At 45.5% G+C, this 27,471-nt stretch overlaps 1 protein-coding gene across 1 annotated transcript; it reads left to right on the plus strand.

Annotated features, from left to right (window-relative positions):
• The first annotated feature begins 9,426 nt into the window (after positions 1–9,426).
• LOC147978184 (uncharacterized) lies at positions 9,427–25,376 on the plus strand. Its single transcript, XM_087514665.1, has 5 exons — positions 9,427–9,443; positions 9,558–9,882; positions 24,395–24,598; positions 24,702–24,875; positions 24,996–25,376. Exons 1-5 carry the CDS (start codon positions 9,427–9,429, stop codon positions 25,374–25,376), a joined length of 1,101 nt encoding a protein of 366 aa, XP_087370791.1.
• Positions 25,377–27,471: the final 2,095 nt, after the last annotated feature.

The raw sequence follows: 27,471 nt of genomic DNA on the forward strand, positions 1-27,471 counted from the left end.
AGGGGCAATGGAGATGTATAGGTGTGGATACTATACAAGATTCAGAAGCTCCACTTGAAAATAAAGAGGTGCTGTTCTATGGAGATCAACAGGCTGTGCAGTGCCTATTTTAGCGATGATGTGTCAGATGAAGGATGTAGAAAGTAGTAGTGTGGTGATCAAACTGTAGATCTAGGGAGATTTTCTGTTGACTGGATCAAGTATGGATGCTGTGTCCGGTGAGATATTTGTAGATGGATGTGTTAAATAATGGAGATTGTTTCTGAAATATGGATGCTCCATGAATTGTAATAGATGGATGTGTTAAATAATGATTTTGTCTTCATTTACAATGTTTTTGCGATAAAATAAATTGATGCTGCCAAATTTCATTACTTTTGGATTTCTGCCAGGATTCCTGTCCTTAAAGGTTCACTACCAGAAAAACTTGGGTTGCCGACGGTCAAACCTATGCCGACGGCCCCCGTTGGCATAGATGGACCTATGCCGACGGCCAAGGACATGCCGTAGGCGTAGAAAAGCCGTCGGCATACAGTCGGCATAGACGAGGCCGTCGGGACCGCTCGAGATACGCCTACGGGGCCCGTCAGCATAGGTGAGGCCGCTGGCATAGCCCGGGCCCACCTACTCGGTCAGCGCTGACCGTTTGACGACGTTGAATCTACGCCGACGGGAGTTAACGGCGGCCGTCGGCATAGACCTGGCCCATGCCCCTCTGCCACATCATCGATCCATGTGCGCGGCTATGCCGACGGTTTGCTTTATACTATCTATGGCAAAGGTATGCCTACGGCATAGCCGTCGGCATAGCCCCCTCTGCCACGTCATCGATCCGTGTGCCATGCCACGTCATCAATCCGTGGGACTGCACCTCCGTGTGTGCACAGATATGCCGACGACCTTACCGTCGGCATACATTTATTTTACTTTATTTTGTTATTTTTACTTTATTTTAGTTTTTGTTTTTGCATAAGATAATTATGCCTTATCTAAAAAACATACCCCCATGGTATATCGATTGCCCCCCGTTACGAATGTCGCTATCGTCGTGTCACGGAGGGGGGAAACGGTCGACACGGAGGGAATTCTGGTTGGTGGGGGGATTCGGGGTGTAGCTATGTCACCGAAACATCGCACGGGTCCCGATGCATATGTGAAAGTGTTCAGGCATGCGTAGACGCCCGTCTTGGGGCTCCGCGGTGTGCCCCCTGCACGCAAGGCAGTGCCGCCGTCACTTGGAGGGGGCCAAACCCTGGAGACGCGTGCCGCCTCTTCGGACATGCCACCACACCACCCCGCATGTATGAGGTCCCGGTGCGACGCTCTGGCGGCATTGCTACCCCCCCCCCCCCCCCCAGGGCCCCCGTCCCGCCTAACCCTGTAGCGTTTGACCACGTGATCTAGCCCTTTGACTTTGCACAGACGGGCTTTGAGCAGTGGACCGATCCACCCGGTTGTGTTAGGTCAGCCCATAGGAACACTTTGGAGCAACATCCGGGCCAGACCCACAGCAAGATCCCCTCTGTGTAGCCCTTACGCGTCCGTTTCCCCCCTCTAGGTGCCGGCGGTGGCGCCGTCAGTGAGGGGGGGCCACCCCGGACACGCGTGCCGCCTCTTCGGACGCCGCCACCACACCACCCCTCATGTATGAGGGCCCGGTGCGACGCTCCGGTGGCATTGCTACTCCCAGGGTCCCCGTCCCGCCTAACCCTATAGCGTTTGACCACGGTATCTAGCCCTTTGACTTTACACGGACGGGCTTTGACCAGTGGACCTCTCCACCCGGTTGTGCTAGGTCAGCCCATAGGAACACTTTGGAGCAACATCCGGGCCAGACCCACAGCAAGATCCCCTCTGTGTAGAACCGACGCGTCCGTTTCCCCCTCCAGGTGCCGGCAGCGGCGCCGTCCGTGAGGGGGGGACACCCCGGAGACGCGTGCCGCCTTTTCGGACATGCCACCACACCACCCCTCATGTATGAGGGCCCGGTGCGACGCTCCGGTGGCATTGCTACCCCCACCAGGGCCCCCGTTCCGCTGTGTAGACCTCACGGGCGTGGCTGCCTCCGTGTCCCAAAGGGGGGAAACGGCCACGTTGGGCCTACACGGAAGGTATCTTTGGGTGGGTTGGGCCGGGATGGTGTTGGGGGTGCAGCTATGGGCTGGGCTACGTAAATCAGGTGAAAAGGTCCACAGGTCAAACCCAGTCCGGCGCAAGTCAAAGAGCTAGATCCAGCGGTCGTCTATGTCAGGGTTAGATGGGACGGGGTACTGGAGGGGGTAGTGATACGTCTCCAATGTATCTATAATTTTTGATTGCTCCATGCTATATTATCTATTGTTTTGGACTATATTGGGCTTTATTTTCCACTTTTATATTATTTTTGGGACTAACCTATTAACCGGAGGCCCAGCCCAGAATTGTTGTTTTTTTCCTATTTCAGTCTTTCGGAGAAACAGAATATCAAACGGAGTCCAAACGGAATAAAATATTCGGGAACGTGATTTTCTCATCGAACGTGATCCAGGAGACTTGGACCCTACTCCAAGGAGTCAAAGAGGCGGTCACGAGGGTGGGGCCCCCCTAGGGCGTGCCCCCTGCCTCATGGGCCCCTCGGTGCTCCTCCGACGTACTCCTTCCTCCTATATATACCTACGTACCCCCAAACGATCAGAACAGGAACCAAAAACCTAATTCCACCGACGCAACTTTCTGTATCCACGAGATCCCATCTTGGGGCCTGTTCCGGAGCTCCGCCGGAAGAGGGCCGTCATCACGGAGGGCTTCTACATCATCATAGCCTCTCCGATGAAGTGTGAGTAGTTTACCTCAGACCTTCGGGTCCATAGTTGGTAGCTAGATGGCTTCTTCTCTCTTTTTGGATCTCAATACAAAGTTCTCCCCCTCTCTTGTGGAGATCTATTCGATGTAATCTTCTTTTTGCGGTGTGTTTGTTGAGACCGATGAATTGTGGGTTTATGATCAAGTCTATCTATGAATAATATTTGAATCTTCTCTGAATTCTTTTATGTATGATTGGTTATCTTTGCAAGTCTCTTCGAATTATCCGTTTGGTTTGGCCAACTAGATTGGTAGTTCTTGCCATGGGAGAAGTGCTTAGCTTTGGGTTCGATCTTGCAGTGTCCTTTCCCAGTGACAGAAGGGGCAGCAAGGCACGTATTGCATCGTTGCCATCGAGGATAACAAGATGGGGTTTATTTCATATTGCATGAATTTATCTCTCTACATCATGTCATCTTGCTTAAGGCGTTACTCTGTTTTTAACTTAATACTCTAGATGCATGCTGGATAGCGGTCGATGAGTGGAGTAATAGTAGTAGATGCAGAATCGTTTCGGTCTACTTGTCATGGATGTGATGCCTATATACATGGTCATGCCTAGATATTCTCATAACTATGATCAATTCTGTCAATTTCTCAACAGTAATTTGTTCACCCACCGTAGAATACTTATGCTCTTGAGAGAAGCCACTAGTGAAACCTATGGCCCCCGGGTCTATTCTCATCATATCAATCTCCATCACTTTAATCTTGTTTTGCTTTCTACTTTGCCTTTACTTTTTACTTTGCATCTTTATACCAAAAATACCAAAAATATTATATGTATCAGATCTCACTCTCGTAAGTGACCGTGAAGGGATTGACAACCCCTAATCGCATTGGTTGCGAGTAGCTATCGATTTGTGCAGGTACGAGGGAATTGAGTGTGGCCTCCTACTGGATTGATACCTTGGTTCTCAAAAACTGAGGCAAATACTTACGCTACTCTGCTGCATCATCCCTTCCTCTTCGGGGAAAACCAACGCAAGCTCAAGAGTAGCAAGAAGGATTTCTGGCGCCGTTGCCGGGGAGTCTATGCAAAAAGTCAACATAACAAGTACCCATCACAATCCCTATCTCTCGCATTACATTATTTGCCATTTGCCTCTCGTTTTCCTCTCCCCCACTTCACCCTTGCCGTTTTATTCACCCTCTCTCTCTCTATCCTCCCTCTCTATTTGCCTCTTTTGCCCGCCTGCCTTCTTGTTTGCTCGTATGGTTGGAATAGTTGTTTATTTATTACTAAACAGAGAACCTAAGATCTATGGACCATCATCCGCTTGCTAATCTTTTTAAGAGATCCAGTTATGTTGAACCAATTGCTAGTGAGTTTTGTGCACTAGATTATCTTTTTGAGGTTTTGCTTGAAATCCGTGAATCTGAAAAGTGTGATGAAGTACTTCATGAAGTGATTCACGATAGATCTTTGAATAAAAAGCATGATTGCAATGATGATAGTATAAATTCTATTAATATAAATTGTGCTAATAATATGCAAACCCCTAAGCTTGGGGATGCTAGTTTTGCTATGTCCTCTACTTGTTGCAATGATCATGATTGGGGTGATTCTTCTTATGACCTTGAAAATTTATTTAATCCCCATGATGAATATGAGATTGATTATAATGTTTGCAATAATATTGAAAGTGCGTTTGGAAAGGTCATGACTTTAGTTAATGTTAATCCCACTATTTTGGAAGAGTGTCAACTTTACATGCATGTGGATCATGTTGAAAGTATTCTATGTGATAGCTATTTTGTTGAATTTGCTTATGATCCTACATGTAATTATTACGAGAGAGGAAAATATGATGGTAGAAATTTTCATGTTACTAAATTACCTCTCGTTATGTTGAGATTGCTATTGTTTCTTCCCGTTTCCTTGCATACGCTAGTTTTTGATTGCCTTGATAATTTGTTTGCCTATAAGATTCCTATGCATAGGAAGTATGTTAGACTTAGATGTGTTTGTCACGTGTTTTATGATGCTCTCTTTGTGCTTCAATTCTTGGCTTTCATGTGAGCATCATTGAAATATTATGCCTAGCTATAAGGCTTTAAAGAAAAGCGCTTGTTGGGAGACAACCCAATATTTATCCTTGCTGTTATTTAATAAATAATTTATTTAGCCTCTGTTTTGGTTGTGTTTTTTGTGTTTAATTAGTGTTTGTGCCAAGTAGAACCGTTGGGAAGACTTGGGGAAAGTCTTGTTGAACTTGCTGTAAAAAACAGAAACTTTAGCGCTCACAAGAACTGCTGTCATTTTTATTTGAAGAGTGCTATTTAGTTAATTATTTTTCCAGATGATTAATTGATAAATTCCTCACGTCCATAAATTTATTTTAGAATTTTTGGGATTCCGGATCTTGTGCTAGCTACAGATTACTACAGACTGTTCTGTTTTTGGCAGATTCTGTTTTTCGTGTGTTGTTTGCTTATTTTGATGAATCTATGGTTAGTAAAATAGTTTATAATCCATAGAGAAGTTGGAATACAGTAGGTTTAACACCCATGTAAATAAAGAATGAGTTCATTACAGTACCTTGAAGTGGTCTTTTGTTTTCTTTCGCTAACGGAGCTCAGGAGTTTTCTACTTTAAGTTTTGTGTTGTGAAGTTTTCAAGTTTTGGGTGAATTATTGTGATGGATTATGGAACAAGGAGTGGCAAGAGCCTAAGCTTGGGGATGCCCATGGAACCCCCAAGATAATCCAAGGAAACCAAAAAGTCAAAGCTTGGGGATGCCCCGAAAGGCATCCCCTCTTTCGTCCACTTCCATCGGTAATTTACTTAGAGCTATATTTTTATTCACCAACATGATATGTGTTTTGCTTGGAGCGTCTGGTATTATTTGTGTCTTTGTGTCTTAGTATGCCACAATCATCCTTGCTGTACACACCTTTTTGAGAGATCCATACAAGTATTAAAATTTGATAGAATACACTATATGCTTCACTTATATCTTTTGAGCTAAGTAGTTTTGCTCTATGTGCTTCACTTATATCTTTTGAGCTAAGTAGTTTTGCTCTATGTGCTTCACTTATATCTTTTGAGCTATATAGTTTGCTCTATGTGCTTCACTTATACTCCCTCCGTAAACTAATATAAGAGCGTTTAGAATACTAAAGTAGTGATCTAAACGCTCTTATATTAGTTTACAGAGGGAGTATCTTTTAAGCGTTATAATTTTGCTCTATGTGCTTCACTTAGATCTTTTAGAGCATGGTGGTGGATTTGTTTTAAAGAAACTATTGATCTCCCATGCTTCACTTAAATTATTTTGACAGTCTCTTAATAGCATGGTAATTTGCTTAATAATAATATGCTTGGTATTCAAGACTTGTGAAACTTTCTTTTGAGTGTGTTGAATACTAAGAAAAGATTGAAGCATGATAATTGTTTTGAGATATGGAGGTGATAATATTAAAGTCATGCTAGTTGAGTAGTTGTTAATTTAAAGAGTACTTGTGTTAAAGTTTGTGATTCCCATAGCATGCACGTATGGTGAACCGTTATGTGATGAAGTCGGAGCATGATTTATTTATTTATTGTCTTCCTTATGAGTGGCGGTCACGGACGAGCGATGGTCTTTTCCTACCAATCTATCCCCCTAGGAGCATACGCGTAATACTTTGCTTTGATAACTTCTAGATTTTTGCAATAAGTATATGAGTTCTTTATGACTAATGTTGAGTCCATGGATCATACGCACTCTCACCCTTCCACCTTTGCTAGCCTCTCTAATACCGCGCACCTTTCGCCGGTATCATACACCTACCATATACCTTCCTCAAAACAGCCACCATACCTACCTATTATGGCATTTCCATAGCCATTCCGAGATATATTGCCATGCAACTTTCCACCATTCCGTTTATCATGACACATTCATCATTGTCATATTGCATATCCCGGTACACCGCCGGAGGCATTCATATAGAGTCATATTTTGTTCTAAGTATCGAGTTGTAATTGTTGAGTTGTAAGAAAAATAAAAGTGTGATGATCATCATTTTTATAGCATTGTCCCAAGTGAGGAAAGAATGATGGAGACTATGATTCCCCCATAAGTCGGGATGAGACTCCGGACGAAAAATAAATAAAAGAGGCCAAAGAAGCCCAAATAAAAAGAGAAAGAAAAGAGGCCATAAAAAAGAGAAAAGGCCCAAATAAAAAAATAATAAAAAATGACAGAAAATGAGAGAAAAAGAGAGAAGGGACAATGTTACTATCCTTCTACCACACTTGTGCTTCAAAGTAGCACCATGATCTTCATAGTAGAGAGTCTCTCATGTTATCACTTTCATATACTAGTGTGCAAGCAAGTTGGATGCACACCCACTTAGTTTCTTTTTGAGATTTCATATACTTATAGCTCTAGTGCATCCGTTGCATGGCAATCCCTACTCACTCACATTGATATCTATTGATGGGCATCTCCATAGCCCGTTGATACGCCTAGTTGATGTGAGACTATCTTCCCCTCCTTTTTGTCTTCTTCACAACCACCATTCTATTCCACCTATAGTGCTATATCCATGGCTCACGCTCATGTATTGCGTGAAGATTGAAAAAGTTTTGAAAAATTTAGAGTATGAAACAATTGCTTGGCTTGTCATCGGGGTTGTGCATGATTTAAATACTTTGTGTGGTGAAGATAGAGCATAGCCAGACTATATAATTTTGTAGGGATAACTTTCTTTGGCCATGTTATTTTGAGAAGACATAATTGCTTTGTTAGTATGCTTGAAGTATTATTATTTTTATGTCAATATAAACTTTTGTCATGAATCTTTTGAAACTAAATATTCATATCACAATTAAGAAGATTTGCATTGAAATTATGCCAAGTAGCACTCCGCATCAAAAATTCTCTTTTTATCATTTACCTACTCGAGGACGAGCAGGAATTAAGCTTGGGGATGCCTGATACGTCTCCAACATATCTATAATTTTTTATTGCTCCATGCTATATTATCTACTGTTTTGGACTATATTGGGCTTTATTTTCCACTTTTATATTATTTTTGGGACTAACCTATTAACCGGAGGCCCAGCCCAGAATTGCTGTTTTTTTGCCTATTTCAGTGTTTCGGAGAAACAGAATATCAAACGGAGTCCAAACGAAATAAAATCTTCGGGAACGTGATTTTCTCACCGAACGTGATCCAGGAGACTTGGACCCTACTCCAAGGAGTCAAAGAGGCGGTCACGAGGGTGGGGGCGCGCCCCCCTAGGGCGCGCCCCCTACCTCGTGGGCCCCTCGGTGCTCCTCCGACGTACTCCTTCCTCCTATATATACCTACTTACAAAGTTCTCCCCCTCTCTTGTGGAGATCTATTCAATGTAATCTTCTTTTTGCGGTGTGTTTGTTGAGATCGATGAATTGTGGGTTTATGATCAAGTCTATCTATGAATAATATTTGAATCTTCTCTGAATTCTTTTATGTATGATTGGTCATCTTTGCAAGTCTCTTCGAATTATCCGTTTGGTTTGGCCAACTAGATTGGTAGTTCTTGCCATGGGAGAAGTGCTTAGCTTTGGGTTCGATCTTGCGGTGTCCTGTCCCAGTGACAGAAGGGGCAGCAAGGCACGTATTGCATTGTTGCCATCGAGGATAACAAGATGGGGTTTATTTCATATTGCATGAATTTATCTCTCTACATCATGTCATCTTGCTTAAGTGTTACTCTGTTTTTAACTTAATACTCTAGATGCATGCTGGATAGCGGTCGATGAGTGGAGTAATAGTAGTAGATGCAGAATCATTTCGGTCTACTTGTCACGGACGTGATGCCTATATACATGATCATGCCTAGATATTCTCATAACTATGCTCAATTCTGTCAATTGCTCAACAGTAATTTGTTCACCCACCGTGGAATACTTATGCTCTCGAGAGAAGCCACTAGTGAAACCTATGGCCCCCGGGTCTATTCTCATCATATCAATCTCCATCACTTTAATCTTGTTTTGCTTTCTACTTTGCCTTTACTTTCTACTTTGCATCCTTATACCAAAAATATTATATCTATCAGATCTCACTCTCGTAAGTGACCGTGAAGGGATTAACAACCCCTAATCGCGTTGGTTGTGAGTAGCTATCGATTTGTGCGGCTACGAGGGAATTGAGTGTGGCCTCCTACTGGATTGATACCTTGGTTCTCAAAAACTGAGGCAAATACTTATGCTACTCTGCTGCATCATCCCTTCCTCTTCGGGGAAAACCAACGCAAGCTTAAGACATAGCAGGTAGCAATGCCGCCAGGTGTTGCGGTGGGCCCTACTATGCTTCTGGAAGCATGGTGGCACGCTCAGGCACCCGACACATGACTCCGGGGTGTGCCCCCCTCACGGGCGTCACTGCCGCCATGTCTCGGAGGTGGAAAACGGCATCCATCATGGAAAGTGGACTATCACGGTGAAACCTTCAGACTATTTTTGGGCGAGATGAGACTATTTTTTCATTGTGCTGAGAGTCACACATATGTTGTAATTAAAAAAATAAAAAAATGCAAATTGTCTATGCCGACGGCTTAGCAGCGCGCACGGCCACGGATTGATGACGTGGCAAAGGGCCAGGCCTATGCCGACGGCCAAGCCGTCGGCATAGGTTGACCTTATCCGCTGCGGTTCGCCCCGACCACCCATTCCCCATCTCCCCCTTCCCCCCGACCCACACCCGACCTCTACCGCTGACGCCCACCTCCTCCGCAGCCCGCTCCTCCCCGCCCATGCCGCCCCGCCCCAAGCACGCCGCCGCCCTCTCCTCCCCGCCCCGACCCCGCGCCGCCCTGCCCAGACCCCGCCGCCGCCCGCTCCTCCCCGCCCCGACCCCGCGCTGCCCGCCCTGACCCCGCCTCCGCCCGCGTCGCCTCGCCCCGACCCCGCGCCGCCCCTCCCCGACCTCGCACCGGTCGCCCGCACCGACCCTGCGCCGCCACGCCCCGACCCCGCGCCGGCCTCCCCGCCCAGACTCCGCGGCAGCCGCCCCGCCCCGACCCGCGCCTCCCCGCCCCAACTCCAGCCGACCGTCTCGAAGGTGAAAATTTATGTATTTTTAGTGTTTTTTAGTAATTTTATAGCTAGTTAGATAGATAGTTAGATAGGTATTTAGGTAGGTATTTAGATAGTTAGATACATAGTTAGATAGATAGTTATATAGATAGTTAGATAGTTAGATAGATAGTGAGATAGGTAGTAAAAAAATTTGGTTAGATGAGATGCTATATCTTGCATATCTTGAAAAAAAATTGGTTCGATGAGATGAATCAATGATTATGACGAATAGGTGATAATGATGATGATGAATATGTAATGACGATGATGAATATATTGTTAATGTTGTTACTTTTTTGCCTACATGATGCAAAAATAAATGAATGCATGTTTAAATGTTTTTAATATGATCTATGAGTTGTGATGTTCTAATTTTTTGCCGCGATGTAATTTGCAGGCTTTGTGGTGTCGCATTTCATCGGAGTGACCGTTGTCCGATGCGTAGGTCCCCCTGAGCACCCCTCTGTTGTTCGACTACTTCCTCTACAGCCGAGGGTGAGCTACAAGTCCATCTCCTCCATTTTTTCATATCACTAGATTTCATTCTCAAGTCAACTGGCGTAACCTAGGCATCCCCCGTCTGAAAGGGTTGCATCGATAAATATGCATTCAATTGCATATTTATCACCGCAGCTCTTTCGGATTGTCCAGCTTTTTCCGCGGACAGCCCGAGGATGTGTAGATTGGGTATGTTCTCCATGTTCTACCCCATTCCGAGACAGGATTTCGGCGGCGCCTCCCCATTGTTCTCCGGAGCACATTCTCTCGGCTATTTGCCGAGACGTGTATCTGGAGAACAGCGCGGAGGTGCTGCCGAAATTTTGTCTCGGAACGGGGTAGAATAGAGAACGTACTCAATCTACACATCCTCGGGTGGGATTAGGACCCATCTTTACCTATTAGAGATGTAGGTGGATTCTACACGGTAGAAACTAAAAATTTGATGTGATTAATTTAAGTGAATCCTAAATTATGTTGGGTGGCTTGCAAAAAAGCAAAGGATGGCAGATAGTCAGTGGATGTACAGTGGTTTTATCCGTCTGAATCGAGTAACATCAGAGTGGATCGCGAAAACCGATGTGTATTTGAAGGAGATATTTCGTCGTCCAATGAGAATTATCCCACCATGCCCATGTGCGAGATGTGCCAGACGTCACCGTAGAAATCAGACGGACATGAGTGAGCACCTTCACACGCACGCATATATGCCAAACTTTGACATGCCGCCGATAAACATAGCCGAGCAGGACCGTGGTAGAGAGGAGGTGATGCGACAACGCATCGATGGATATGAGGATGATGGGGTCAGGGACATGCTAGATGATGTCATTGTTGCAGAAACGGCAAATGCGACACCTTCAGAGAATGAACCGGAGGAGCCGGAGGCAACCGCAAAGGCCTTCTTGGAGGTCTTGGCCTCGTCAAAGAAACCTCTTTATGCGGGTGCGAAAATATCTCAGTTGGATGCCATCTAGCAACTAATTGCAGTCAAGGCTGAGTATGGCTGTAGCCAGAAATGCTTCGAAGCATTCCTGGGAGTATGGGCTAACAGCCTCCCTGAGGGTCATGAACTGCCGAAAAGCATGTACGATACAAATTAAATCATGAAGGCACTCTCTATGGATTATGAGAAAATAGATGTTTGCCCGAAGAATTGCCTTTTGTTTAGGCACGAGTATGCGGATCACAAGTACTGTAGGAAGTGTGGTTCGTCTCGGTACATTGAGGTGGTCGGTGAGGATGGTGAGAAAAAGCAGCTAACCATCCCCGTTAAGGTTCGTCGATATCTTGATTTTATAAAAAGACTGCAACGCCTTTTCATCACGAATGAGTCTGCCAAAATGATGAAGTGGCACAAGGAAGTATAAGGTACAATCCAAAAAAATCGTACATGCATCTTGCGGGGAAGCATGGAAGTCGTTCGATGAAGAATACCCCGAGGACGCAGCCGAGGCTGGGAATGTCAGAATAGCCATATGAGGTGATGGGTTGAATCCATATGGTATGTCATCCAATCCATACAGCTGCTGGCCCGTGTTTGTAATTCCGCTCAATCTTCCTCCCGGTGCCCTAATGCAACGGAAGACCATGTTCTTGTCGCTCATCATTCCGGGGCCTGAATACCCGGGGAAGCAATTTGGTGTGTTTATGCAGCCCCTGGTGGATGCTTTCCACCATTCTTGGTACTTTCCGAGGTTGACATACAACCAGGATCTACAGAGAAATTTCTTGATGAAAGTTTGGTTGCACTATTGCATGCATGAATTTCCCAGCTATGCTCTATTCTGCGGATGGTGTACAAGTGGGAAGATGCCATGCCCAGTGTGCATGCAGGCTCTGCGAATGATTTGGCTGAGTAAGGGTTGCAAGTATGTAGCCTTTGACCTGCATCGACAGTTCCTCCCTCCAGACCATCCAGACAGGGAAGACAAGAAGAACTTCACGAAAGGCCGGGTTGTTCATGAAGTAACCGAGATTCCAACATTTTCGGGGGGCAGATGTTCTTGCTCAGCTAAAAGCTCTCAAGGCTAAAGTCAAAGGCAAAGGCAAAGCCAAAGCCAAAGGCTTCGAGGGATATGGTGAGACGCACAACTGGACAAACATTACCCCCTTCTCGCAGCTTCCCTATTTCAAGGACCTCAAACTTCCTTACAATATTGATGTGATGCACACCGAAAAGAATGTGGCAGAGTCCCTTTTCCACACGATCCTCAACATTCCTGATAAGACGAAGGACAACGTTAAAGCTAGAGCTGATCAACAGAGAATTTGTGATAGACCACGCCTAAACCTGAAGCCTCCCACAGGCGGTTGAAAAAACTGGTTCAAGCCAAATGCTGACTTTGTCCTTAAACCGCCAGAAAAAAAAGGAAGTACTTATCTGGCTGAAACAAATTTTGAAGTTCACCGATGGTTATAAATCGAATATAAGTAAGGGAGTCAATCTTTCAACGGGCAAAGTGACCGGCCTGAAGAGTCATGACTACCATGTATGGATTGAGCGGATAATGCCGGTGATGGTTCGAGGCTATGTTCCCAAGCATGTCTGGCGAGTGCTTGCCGAGCTTAGCCATTTCTTCCGCATGCTCTGTGCTAAAGAAGTAAGTAAAGAGGTGATTGAAAAATTGCATAAGAAGGCACCGGAGTTGATAGTCAAGCTAGAGAAGATCTTTCTGCCAGGCTTCTTTACTCCGATGACACATCTCATTCTGCACCTCGCGAACGAGGTATTGTTGGGGGGGCCTGTGCAGAATCGCTGGCAGTACGGCCCTGAGAGAAAGAACAAGCATCTCCAACGGAAATGTGGAAACAAAGCTAAGATTGAAGCTTCCATAGCTGAGGCGGTTATCCTAGAGGAGGTGTCAGACCTCAGGACATCATACTATCCAGACCACGTTCCCTATCTGCATAACAAGGTGCCTCAATACAATATAGAAGAGCCCAAGTATCAACCCAGGCTCCATCTATTCAACGCGCAAGGTGGGAGGGCTGGGGCCTCGAAATCTTATAACATGCCACGACAAGAGTGGGAGGACCTCATGTTCTATATCTTGCACAACATCAAGGAAGTTGAGGAAGTGTGGATGAGGTAATACCACTACACCATTCCTTTATGTCTTCCACATCATCATGTTCCATGTTCACTTAGTCCTGGTCTAACACCGCTTTTCTTTTTTTAGTGATTTCATTCAAGAGGAATGGACGGGAATGAATCCTCCTACAGAGGCGGAGGCACTTACTCTTCTCCGTCATGGAAACCTTGGACGTAAAAATTTTGTTGCTTGGTTCATGGAGAAAGTAATTTTCCACACTCCCCTATTAAATACCTAGTTCAACATTTATTAGTTAACCGAACTAATGCACGCAACAATTTCAATTATACTTGTAGGGAAAAGATCCGAACATATCTATGGATGATGAATTGAGATGGGTTTCCATGGGTTTTGACCCTGCCGTCATGACATGTAAAAAGTATGATGTGAATGGGTATCGCTTCCATACAGAGGAGCACCAAAACAGCCGGCCCAATCCCAAAACTATAAATACCGGAGTGTACACCCCCGGTCAAAATTCATTAGACTACTACGGAAGGGTACAAAATATATACGAGGTTAAATTCCGCCAGGGGCGTGAGACCCTAAGTCTGCCTGTGTTCAAATGCCGATGGTTCGATCCGCGGGAGGGGGTAAAACATACGCCTTCCATTGGTTTGGTCGAAGTTAAACCATCAACCGTCTATGCCAGAGCCGATCTCTTCATTGCGGCTACCCAAGCTACACAAGTATATTATCTTCCTTACCCATGCCAGAAAGAGTATCTAAAGGGTTGGGAAAAGTTGTGTTCAAGGTGTCGCCACATGGTAAGCTACCGGACCCGAATGAAGACGATTACTACAACATTAACCCCATGACATACGAGGGAATGTTCTATCAAGAGCAACCTGATGATGATGATGTGGTTAGAAACGATGACGCTAGACCATTGGGTGATGATGATGTGGATCCAAACGTCGACGATGCACGGAATGATGGTGAGACCATTGCCAATGAAAATGACATACTTATGCTAGAAAAGGTAAACGAAGACGCTGACGACGAGGAAGAGCCTCCACCTCTGTCGGACAACGAAGATGATATGATTGATAGTGATGATAAGACGGACCGAGAAAGAGATTACAAAAGTGATGATTCATATGGGTTCTAGCAAATGTATGTTTCAAGTCTTTTTTCTATAGTTTAGGAATATGCCTTTTTATGCATTTTTATTAATGTGTTTATTATCATGCCTTTTCCTTCATTTCATTAATTTACTAATTGCTTATTCTCTTTTCAATGTAGGTTCATTGAACATGGGCAAGGGGAAGGCCGACGGCGTGGGTTTCCTACGCAAGGTCGTCGGCCTGCCTAGTCGGAGTGGTCGATCACGTAATCCTCCCCCTTGGCTACTTGACGATGACTCCTCATAGGGAGGTCGAGGGAGAGGTGCCCCTAGAGGAGGAGTGGGTAGGGGGAGAGCCTCTAGAGGGCGAGGTGGTGGGGGAGAGCCACTACAGGGGGTCGCGGCCAGAAAGAGGGCACCCTCACCGGCTTAGGGGTGTTGTCTTCAAGGCCCTCCTCTAGTGAGGTACCCTCTGGCGAGGAGGAGGAGGAGGAGGTTCGGGATGGGGCAAAGGAGGAGGTGGAGGAGGAGGCATGCGAGGAGGAGGAGGACGAGGAGGAGGAGGAGGAGGAGGTTGGGGAGGGGGAGGCAGGCGAGGAGGAGGGTGGTGGCGGGAAGGGGATTGACAACAAGGGGTGGCTGCGTGGTAATGCAAAGCTACCAAAGTAACCCTGCTACTGAGGAGCAGAAGTGGCTCATTGAGCCCACGGGGAAAGAGTAAGTGCCACTTTATAATAATTTCATTATTTTGCTTGTCACATGCTTATTCCGGTTGTTATTTATTTTGCTTATCAGATGCTAATAGTTCATTCTATTGCAGCAACTGGATATATTATAAAGGGGTCCGTATTCCCAATGGCGTTATCACCATCTTGCTGAAGTTATACTGGCCGGGGTTGAAGGAAATATGCCCTAGAGGCAATAATAAAGTTATTATTTATTTCCTTATAATCATGATAAATGTTTATTATTCATGCTAGAATTGTATTAACCGGAAACATAATACATGTGTGAATACATAGACAAACAAAATGTCACTAGTATGCCTCTAATTGACTAGCTCGTTAATCAAAGATGGTTATGTTTCCTAACCATGAACAATGAGTTGTTATTTGATTAACGAGGTCACATCATTAGTTGAATGATCTGATTGACATGACCCATTCCATTAGCTTAGCACCCGATCGTTTAGTGTGTTGCTATTGCTTTCTTCATGACTTATACATGTTCCTATGACTATGAGATTATGCAACTCCCGTTTGCCGGAGGAACACTTTGGGTGCTACCAAACGTCACAACGTAACTGGGTGATTATAAAGGAGCATTACAGGTGTCTCCAAAGGTAGATGTTGGGTTGGCGTATTTCGAGATTAGGATTTGTCACTCCGATTGTCGGAGAGGTATCTCTGGGCCCTCTCGGTAATGCACATCACTTAAGCCTTGCAAGCATTACAACTAAATGAGTTAGTTGCGGGATGATGTATTACAGAACGAGTAAAGAGACTTGCCGGTAACGAGATTGAACTAGGTATTGGAATACCGACGATCGAATCTCAGGCAAGTAACATACCGATGACAAAGGGAACAACGTATGTTGTTATGCGGTCTGACCGATAAAGATCTTCGTAGAATATGTAGGAGCCAATATGGGCATCCAGGTCCCGCTATTGGTTATTGACCGGAGACGTGTCTCGGTCATGTCTACATTGTTCTCGAACCCGTAGGGTCCGCACGCTTAAGGTTTCGATGACAGTTATATTATGAGTTTATGCATTTTGATATACCGAAGGTTGTTCAGAGTCCCGGATGTGATCACAGACATGACGAGGAGTCTCAAAATGGTCGAGACATAAAGATTGATATATTGGAAGCCTATGTTTGGATATCGGAAGTGTTCCGGGTGAAATCGGGATTTTACCGGAGTAACGGGAGGTTACCGGAACCCCCCGGGAACCATATGGGCCTTGATGGGCCTTAGTGGAAAGGAGAAAGGGGCAGCCCAAGGTGGCCGCGCGCCTCCCCCCTTCCCCTAGTCCTATTAGGACTAGGAGAGGTGGCCGGCCCCCCTCTCTCTCTTTCCCCCCTCAAGGAGTCCTATTCCAACTAGGATTGGGGGGGATCCTACTCCCAGAGGGAGTAGGACTCTCCTGGCGCGCCTCCTATGGCCGGCCAGCCTCCCCCCCTCTAGTCCTTTATATACTGAGGCAGAGGCACCCTAGAACACACAAGTTGATCCACGTGATCTATTCCTTAGCCGTGTGCGGTGCCCCCTACCACCATAGTCCTCGATAATACTGTAGCGGAGTTTAGGCGAAGCCCTGCTGCTGTAGTGCATCAAGATCATCACCACGCCGTCGTGCTGACGGAACTCTTCCCCGACGCTTTGCTGGATCGGAGTCCGGGGATCGTCATCGAGCTGAACGTGTGCACGAACTCGGAGGTGCCGTAGTTTCGGTGCTTGATCGGTTGGATCGTGAGGACGTACGACTACTTCCTCTACGTTGTGTCATCGCTTCCGCAGTCGGTCTGCGTGGGTACGTAGACAACACTCTCCCCTCTCGTTGTGATGCATCACATGATCTTGCGTGTGCGTAGGAATTTTTTTGAAATTACTACGAAACCCAACAGTGGTATCAGAGCCTAGGTTATTTATGTTGATGTTATATGCACGAGTAGAACACAAGTGAGTTGTGGGCGATATAAGTCATACTGCCTACCAGCATGTCATACTTTGGTTCGGCGGCATTGTTGGACGAGACGACCCGGACCAACCTTACGCGTACGCTTACGCGAGACCGGTTCCCCGACGTGCTTTGCACATAGGTGGCTTGCGGGCGACAGTCTCTCCAACTTTAGTTGAACCGAGTATGGCTACGCCCGGTCCTTGCGAAGGTTAAAACGGAGTCTATTTGACAAACTATCGTTGTGGTTTTGATGCGTAGGTGAGATTGGTTCTTGCTTAAGCCCGTAGCAGCCACGTAAAACTTGCAACAACAAAGTAGAGGATGTCTAACTTGTTTTTGCAGGGCATGTTGTGATGTGATATGGTCAAGACATGATGCTGAATTTTATTGTATGAGATGATCATGTTTTGTAACCGAGTTATCGGCAACTGGCAGGAGCCATATGGTTGTCGCTTTATTGTATGCAATGAAATCGCGATGTAATGCTTTACTTTATTACTAAGCGGTAGTGATAGTCGTGGAAGCATAAGCTTGGCGAGACGACAACGATGCTACGATGGAGATCAAGGTGTCACGCCGGTGACGATGGTGATCACGACGGTGCTTCGGAGATGGAGATCACAAGCACAAGATGATGATGGCCATATCATATCACTTATATTGATTACATGTGATGTTTATCCTTTTTATGCATCTTATCTTGCTTTGATTGGCGGTAGCATTATAAGATGATCTCTCACTAAATTATCAAGAAGTGTTCTCCCTGAGTATGCACCGTTGCGAAAGTTCTTCGTGCTGAGACACCACGTGATGATCGGGTGTGATAGGTTCTACGTTCAAATACAACGGGTGCAAAACAGTTGCACATGCGGAATACTCAGGTTATACTTGACGAGCCAAGCATATACAGATATGGCCTCGGAACACGGAGACCGAAAGGTCGAGCGTGAATCATATAGTAGATATGATCAACATAACGATGTTCACCATTGAAAACTACTCCATCTCACGTGATGATCGGTTATGGTTTAGTTGATTTGGATCACGTAATCACTTAGAGGATTAGAGGGATGTCTATCTAAGTGGGGGTTCTTTAATTAACTTGATTAAACTGAACTTAAATTTATCATGAAACTTAGTACCTGATTAGTATCTTGCTTGTTTATGTTTGATTGTAGATAGATGGCTCGTGCTGTTGTTCCGTTGAATTTTAATGCGTTCCTTGAGAAAGCAAAGTTGAAAGATGATGGTAGCAATTACACGGACTGGGTCCATAACTTGAGGATTATCCTCATTGGTGCACAGAAGAATTACGTCCTGGAAGCACCGCTGGGTGCCAGGCCTGCTGCAGGAGCAACGCTGAATGTTATGAACGTCTGGCAGAGCAAAGCTGATGACTACTCGATAGTTCAGTGGGCCATGCTTTACGGCTTAGAATCGGGACTTCAACGACGTTTTGAACGTCATGGAGCATATGAGATGTTTCAGGAGTTGAAGTTAATATTTCAAGCAAATGCCCGGATTGAGAGATATGAAGTCTCCAATAAGTTCTATAGCTGCAAGATGGAGGAGAACAGTTCTGTAAGTGAGCATATACTCAAAATGTCTAGGTATAATAATCACTTGATTCAATTGGGAGTTAATCTTCCAGATGATAGCGTCATTGACAGAATTCTTCAATCACTGCCACCAAGCTACAAGAGCTTCGTGATGAACTATAATATGCAAGGGATGAACAAGACTATTCTCGAGCTCTTCGCGATGCTGAAAGCTGCGGAGGTAGAAATCAAGAAGGAGCATCAAGTGTTGATGGTCAACAAGACCACTAGTTTCAAGAAAAAGGGCAAAGGGAAGAAGAAGGGGAACTACAAAAAGAGTGGCAAGCAAGTTGCTACTCAAGAGAAGAAACCCAAACCTGGACCTAAGCCTGAAACTGAGTGCTTCTATTGCAAGCAGACTGGTCACTGGAAGCGGAACTGCCCCAAGTATTTGGCGGATAATAAGGATGGCAAGGTGAACAAAGGTATATGTGATATACATGTTATTGATGTGTACCTTACTAATGCTTGCAGTAGTACCTGGGTATTTGATACTGGTTCTGTTGCTAATATTTGCAACTCGAAACAGGGACTACGGATCAAGCGAAGATTGGTTAAGGACGAGGTGACGATGCGCGTGGGAAACGGTTCCAAAGTCGATGTGATCGCAGTCGGCACGCTACCTCTACATCTACCTTCGGGATTAGTATTAGACCTAAATAATTGTTATTTGGTGCCAGCGTTAAGCATGAACATTATATCTGGATCTTGTTTGATGCGAGACGGTTATTCATTTAAATCAGAGAATAATGGTTGTTCTATTTATATGAGTAATATCTTTTATGGTCATGCACCCTTGAAGAGTGGTCTATTCTTGTTGGATCTCGATAGTAGTAACACACATATTCATAATGTGGTAGCCAAAAGATGCAGAGTTGATAATGATAGTGCGACTTATTTGTGGCACTGCCGTTTAGGACATATCGGTGTAAAGCGCATGAAGGAACTCCATTCTGATGGACTTTTGGAACCACTTGATTATGAATCACTTGGTACTTGCGAACCGTGCCTCATAGGCAAGATGACAAAAACGCCATTCTCCGGTACTATGGAGAGAGCAACAGATTTGTTGGAAATCATACATACAGATGTATGTGGTCCGATGAATATTGAGGCTCGTGGCGGATATCGTTATTTTCTCACCTTCACAGATGATTTAAGAAGATATGGGTATATCTACTTAATGAAACATAAGTCTGAAACATTTGAAAAGTTCAAAGAATTTCAGGGTGAAGTTGAAAATCATCGTAACAAGAAAATAAAGTTTCTACGATCTGATCGTGGAGGAGAATATTTGAGTTACGAGTTTGGTGTACATTTGAAAAATTGTGGAATAGTTTCGCAACTCACGCCACCCGGAACACCTCAGCGTAATGGTGTGTCCGAATGTCGTAATCGTACTTTACTGGATATGGTGCGATCTATGATGTCTCTTACTGATTTACCGCTATCGTTTTGGGATACGCTCTAGAGACGGCCGCATTCACGTTAAATAGGGCACCATCAAAATCCGTTGAGACGACGCCTTATGAACTGTGGTTTGGCAAGAAACCAAAGTTGTCGTTTCTAAAAGTTTGCGGCTGCGATGCTTATGTGAAAAAGCTTCAACCTGATAAGCTCGAACCCAAATCGGAGAAATGTGTCTTCATAGGATATCCAAAGGAAACTATTGGATACACCTTCTATCACAGATCCGAAGGCAAGACTTTTGTTGCTAAATTCGGAAACTTTCTGGAGAAGGAGTTTCTCTCGAAAGAAGTGAGTGGGAGGAAAGTAGAACTTGACGAGGTAACTGTACCTACTCCCTTATTGGAAAGTAGTACATCACAGAAAACTGTTTCTGCGACACCTACACCAATCAGTGAGGAAGCTAATGATGATGATCATGAAACTTCAGAACAAGATACTACTGAACCTCGTAGATCAACCAGAGTAAGATCCGCACCAGAGTGGTACGGTAATCCTGTTCTGGAAGTCATGTTATTAGATCATGATGAACCTACAAACTATGAAGAAGCGATGGTGAGCCCAGATTCCGCAAAGTGGCTTGAAGCCATGAAATCTGAGATGGGATCCATGTATGAGAACAAAGTGTGGACTTTGGTTGACTTGCCCGATGATCGGCAAGCAATTGAGAATAAATGGATCTTCAAGAAGAAGACTGACGCTGACGGTAATATTACTGTCTACAAAGCTCGACTTGTCGCAAAAGGTTTTCGGCAAGTTCAAGGGATTGACTACGATGAGACCTTCTCACCCGTAGCGATGCTTAAGTCTGTCCGAATCATGTTAGCAATTGCCGCATTTTATGATTATGAAATTTGGCAGATGGATGTCAAAACTGCATTACTGAATGGATTTCTGGAAGAAGAGTTGTATATGATGCAACCAGAAGGTTTTGTCGATCCAAAGGGAGCTAACAAAGTGTGCAAGCTCCAGCGATCCATTTATGGACTGGTGCAAGCCTCTCGGAGTTGGAATAAACGTTTTGATAGTGTGATCAAAGCATTTGGTTTTATACAGACTTTTGGAGAAGCCTGTATTTACAAGAAAGTGACTGGGAGCTCTGTAGCATTTCTGATATTATATGTGGATGACATATTGTTGATTGGAAATGATATAGAATTTCTGGATAGCATAAAAGGATACTTGAATAAGAGTTTTTCAATGAAAGACCTCGGTGAAGCTGCTTACATATTAGGCATTAAGATCTATAGAGATAGATCAAGACGCTTAATTGGACTTTCACAAGCAACATACCTTGACAAAATTTTGAAGAAGTTCAAAATGGATCAAGCAAAGAAAGGATTCTTGCCTGTGTTACAAGGTGTGAAATTGAGTAAGACTCAATGCCCGACCACTGCAGAAGATAGAGAGAATATGAAAGATGTTCCCTATGCATCAGCGATAGGATCTATCAAGTATGCAATGCTATGTACCAGACCTGATGTGTGCCTTGCTATAAGTCTGGCAGGGTGGTACCAAAGTAATCCAGGAGTGGATCACTGGACAGCGGTCAAGAACATCCTGAAATACCTGAAAAGGACTAAGGATATGCTTCTCGTATATGGAGGTGACAAAGAGCTCGTCGTAAAAGGTTACGTTGATGCAAGCTTTGACACTGATCCGGACGATTCTAAATCACAAACCGGATACGTGTTTACATTAAACGGTGGAGCTGTCAGTTGGTGCAGTTCTAAACACGGCGTCGTAGCGGGATCTACATGTGAAGCGGAGTACATAGCTGCTTCGGAAGCAGCGAACGAAGGAGTCTGGATGAAGGAGTTCATATACGATCTAGGTGTCATACCTAGTGCATCGGGTCCAATGAAAATCTTTTGTGACAATACTGGTGCAATTGCCTTGGCAAAGGAATCCAGATTTCACAAGAGAACCAAGCACATCAAGAGACCCTTCAATTCCATCCGGGATCTAGTCCAGGTGGGAGACATAGAGATTTGCAAGATACATACGGATCTGAATGTTGCAGACCCGTTGACTAAGCCTCTTCCACGAGCAAAACATGATTAGCACCAAAGCTCCATGGGTGTTAGAATCATTACAGCGTAATCTAGATTATTGACTCTAGTGCAAGTGGGAGACTGAAGGAAATATGCCCTAGAGGCAATAATAAAGTTATTATTTATTTCCTTATAATCATGATAAATGTTTATTATTCATGCTAGAATTGTATTAACCGGAAATATAATACATGTGTGAATACATAGACAAACAAAATGTCACTAGTATGCCTCTAATTGACTAGCTCGTTAATCAAAGATGGTTATGTTTCCTAACCATGAACAATGAGTTGTTATTTGATTAACGAGGTCACATCATTAGTTGAATGATCTGATTGACATGACCCATTCCATTAGCTTAGCACCCGATCGTTTAGTGTGTTGCTATTGCTTTCTTCATGACTTATACATGTTCCTATGACTATGAGATTATGCAACTCCCGTTTGCCGGAGGAACACTTTGGGTGCTACCAAACGTCACAACGTAACTGGGTGATTATAAAGGAGCATTACAGGTGTCTCCAAAGGTAGATGTTGGGTTGGCGTATTTCGAGATTAGGATTTGTCACTCCGATTGTCGGAGAGGTATCTCTGGGCCCTCTCGGTAATGCACATCACTTAAGCCTTGCAAGCATTACAACTAAATGAGTTAGTTGCGGGATGATGTATTACAGAACGAGTAAAGAGACTTGCCGGTAACGAGATTGAACTAGGTATTGGAATACCGACGATCGAATCTCAGGCAAGTAACATACCGATGACAAAGGGAACAACGTATGTTGTTATGTGGTCTGACCAATAAAGATCTTCCTAGAATATGTAGGAGCCAATATGGGCATCCAGGTCCCGCTATTGGTTATTGACCGGAGACGTGTCTCGGTAATGTCTACATTGTTCTCGAACCCGTAGGGTCCACACGCTTAAGGTTTCGATGACAGTTATATTATGAGTTTATGCATTTTGATATACCGAAGGTTGTTCGGGGTCCCGGATGTGATCACATACATGACGAGGAGTCTCGAAATGGTCGAGACATAAAGATTGATATATTGGAAGCCTATCTTTGGATATCGGAAGTGTTCCGGGTGAAATCGGGATTTTACCGGAGTACCGGGAGGTTACCGGAACCCCCCGGGAACCATATGGGCCTTGATGGGCCTTAGTGGAAAGGAGAAAGGGGCAGCCCAAGGTGGCCGCGCGCCTCCCCCCTTCCCCTAGTCCTATTAGGACTAGGAGAGGTGGCCGGCCCCCCTCTCTCTCTTTCCCCCCTCAAGGAGTCCTATTCCAACTAGGATTGGGGGGGAATCCTACTCCCAGAGGGAGTAGGACTCTCCTGGCGCGCCTCCTATGGCCGGCCAGCCTCCCCCCTCTAGTCCTTTATATACTGAGGCAGAGGCACCCTAGAACACACAAGTTGATCCACGTGATCTATTCCTTAGCCGTGTGCGGTGCCCCCTGCCACCATAGTCCTCGATAATACTGTAGCGGAGTTTAGGCGAAGCCCTGCTGCTGTAGTGCATCAAGATCGTCACCACGCCGTCGTGCTGACGGAACTCTTCCCCGACGCTTTGCTGGATCGGAGTCCGGGGATCGTCATCGAGCTGAACGTGTGCACGAACTCGGAGGTGCCGTAGTTTCGGTGCTTGATCGGTTGGATCGTGAAGATGTACGACTACTTCCTCTACGTTGTGTCATCGCTTCCGCAGTCGGTCTGCGTGGGTACGTAGACAACACTCTCCCCTCTCGTTGCGATGCATCACATGATCTTGCGTGTGTGTAGGAAAATTTTTGAAATTACTACGAAACCCAACAGGGGTTGTACTGTCCGGATCCAGTCAGGCACCCGGACCATCGGGTTTTGGCCACGAGCTGGGACCACTGGGAAGCGGCTCTCCACGCGGACCATGAGACCCATGCCAAGGCCGTGATCACTACTTTCTGGGTGAGTTCTCTTCAGAAGCATAAGTCCATTCTAGTTTCATGAATGATTTAACTCATGGCTTTTTCCATTGTTGTTTCATGCATGATTGTAGAAATTCTGTCGAGTTCTTCCGGAGCACAGGGCCAGAGCGGACCAGATCGTGTTGTGCCAATCCAAGAAGAAGGCCCGCCAGATACAGTACGAGGTGCGCTATGTGGCCATCTCGACATACTATCACGACGCTCTTGTTGTGAAGATGACCAAGGAAGAAGCGCGGAGGATGGGCATTACCTTGGAGAGGCACGAGTACTTGGCGGTAAGTATAAATGATTTTTCATTATGATTTCATTATGCTTTCATTACCTTGTGGTACATTTCATTATTTCGTGTTGACAGACCATTATGCTTTCATTATGTAGGTGTGTCCAAATTGGTGTTATGGAAAAGACGAGTCCTGGGCGGCATTGGTGGATCTTTGGTGTGATGAGGCTGGAGCCTGGGCGGCTATGAGAATCAAAAACAAGGCTAACCGCGGGAAGGAGGGAGTACATGCTCAGGGAAACCGAAACCACTATCTCCACAAGGCAGTTAATGTATGACTAACCCCATTAAACATTCTTCTTCTTCTATTTACCATCACTTTCTTATGTATGACTAATCTCTGTTTGGTGGTGTAGGAGGAGAAACTGAAGCGGCCGCTCTCACACATGTAGGCGTGGGAGATCGCCCATACGCGGAAGGACCCCAAGCCTGGAGAGCCCAAGTACTACGGCAAGAAGACCGCGGGGAGGAAGAAGGCCTACTCCGAAGCGTATCTGAAGTTACATCCTGACACACCTGACCCCATTGCGGCGGATCTGGATGAGAGGGCGGTGGTGAGCATGGGGCCCAAGGAGCACGGTCGGGAGGCAGTTCTCGATGTTGTGGTCACTCCTACTATCTCCTACACACAGCTCCGTCGGATCGACCCGAGCCTAAGCCAGCGCACGAGCCAGCCAGTGACTAGTGCAGAGTCACAGTACCTCTTTCAGGAGCAACAATCTGTAAGTATTTTCCCTCTTATCTTCATTGCTCACTTTATTTTCCGCATTTAGTAGTTTTATGAGTTCCATCATGTCATACCATAGGCCTACCTGGAGTACACACGCCAGGAGACCATGGCGTGGCATGAGAGGCTTTATGAACACCAAGTGCAGAGGGATCGCCAGATGCAGCGGGCTTTTCAGGAAATGGCGGTCGGCAGGTGTCCTCAGTTGCAGCCAGCACAATGTCCTCCAGCACAACCAGTGCTGCTGACCTTTGAGGAGTTTGTGGCACAGAACGCTGGCCCCTCGCCGGTTAGTTCATCCCCAATCTATTCACCCAAAGGATGGCATGCCTTTCAACACAGTCATATATCCCGTGAATATATCTTTTCAACATCCAGGGAACAGGTGGATCTACCGTTGGCGGTGGTCTTCGCAGCACTCCCGAGACACGGAGCCCGACCACTCCGATCCACGGAGGCGGAGGTGGGGGGCGGTCTTGGCGGTAGCGCTGCCGCTAGCAGTGACGACCTGGGCTTCGGCGGTCTTGGCGGTGACGACCTCCGCGGTGCTCGACGTCCTGGCGCTTAAGCCTTGTGTGTGGTGATGATCCTTGAGATGACTTGTGTGTGGTGATGATCCTTTAGATGACTTGTGTGCTTCTCTATATGCGTATGCGTATGTTTATGTTGATTGTGATGATGCTTATGAATATATTGTTGTGATGGTGCCGGATGATATCCCGTTGTGTTCTATATGTCTATTTCCATCATATATATCTGCTGATATGTGTTGTATATTTGAATTGAATTGATCTGAAAACAAACAAAAAAAGAAAGAAAAAAATCAAATGCAAACTATGCCGACGGCTATGCCGACGAGCCGTCGGCATAGGGCTGGCGTGAGCTCCTAGTAGCTGATACGTGGCGCCTATGCCGACGGCCTAGCCGTCGGCACAGTTTTTAAACTAAGCCGACGGCTAGGCCGTCGGCATAGATGCCACGTGGCAGCTGCTGGTAGCTCTGGAGGAAGGAATAGACAGCATAGTTTGACACTAAGCCGACGGCTAGCCCGTCGACATACCCTGTCCCACGAGCAGCGTCTGGTCGCCACGTGGCACACCTCAGCCGACGGCTAGGCCGTCGGCGTAGTTTGAAACTAAGTCGAAGGCAACTACGCCGACGGCCTAGCCGTCGGCTTAGGTGTGCCAGGTGGCGACCAGGCATTGGGCAAACTTGACGGCGGTCGCCGTTAGGCGTGAACGTTGCCGACAGCCAGGGTCGTCGGTGTAGTTGTACGGCCCCCGTCGGGAAAGCTACTATGCCGACGGCTTTTCTACGCCGACGTCCTCCCGGACTATGCCGACGTATATGTTGCCGACGGCCCTATGCCGACGTGGGCCGTCGGCATAGGTCTGTCCCGACGGGATTCAGGGCTATGCCGACGGCCCTGGTCGTCGGCATAGGGGGTGATTCTAGTAGTGGTTCTCAGATTTCATAGTCAAAATTTAGCCTGCTATCAACTGAAGTTTGGACCTAGACAAAAAAAGATAGCATCTTTGCTGGAGTGGAATAGAAAATCAGAGAAAGTTGAGAAACCATCACAATATTCTAACTACAGATTTATGAAGACACCAAGAAAACACATGCACTTTTTTTTGCACGAAACCAGATAGGCATTTCATTAGCTGTCATTCATTGAAATTCTGTTATTTACAGAAATTAGTCCACACAATCACATGGTACTCATTATACCAGCAGGAGCCTAACATCATGTTTGGCTAATTTTGCCGGAACAGGAGCTGCTTACTTACAAACATATTTACATCATGCAAACTGCACGATAAATTTCCGTGTTTTTACATATAATATCATCGTTCTGCACTCTTCATGAGTTGATCAACGACAAGCAATCTGATGTTCTTTCCATTTTTTGAAAACATGCTTGTGCTGCAAAGCTCAGAGCATGTCTTATAGCTAAAGCTTTAATTACTTCCAGATTTTTCCACTTGATCAACATAGCCCCTTATGGCTGCTTGTACAAATCACAAAGTGACTCAGATTCCATCTTCTCCAATGGTTTCCGCTCAGCCTCCTTTTCTCCAATGCTGAAGTTGTTCCCAATTCTGCTGCAAAGAATGAATTAGCAAGTTAGTCAATTAGAT

This window comes from Triticum urartu, chromosome 3A (genome assembly GCF_056163025.1).
Source record: "Triticum urartu cultivar PI428250 chromosome 3A, HENAU_Tu73, whole genome shotgun sequence".
Lineage (NCBI taxonomy): Eukaryota > Viridiplantae > Streptophyta > Magnoliopsida > Poales > Poaceae > Triticum > Triticum urartu.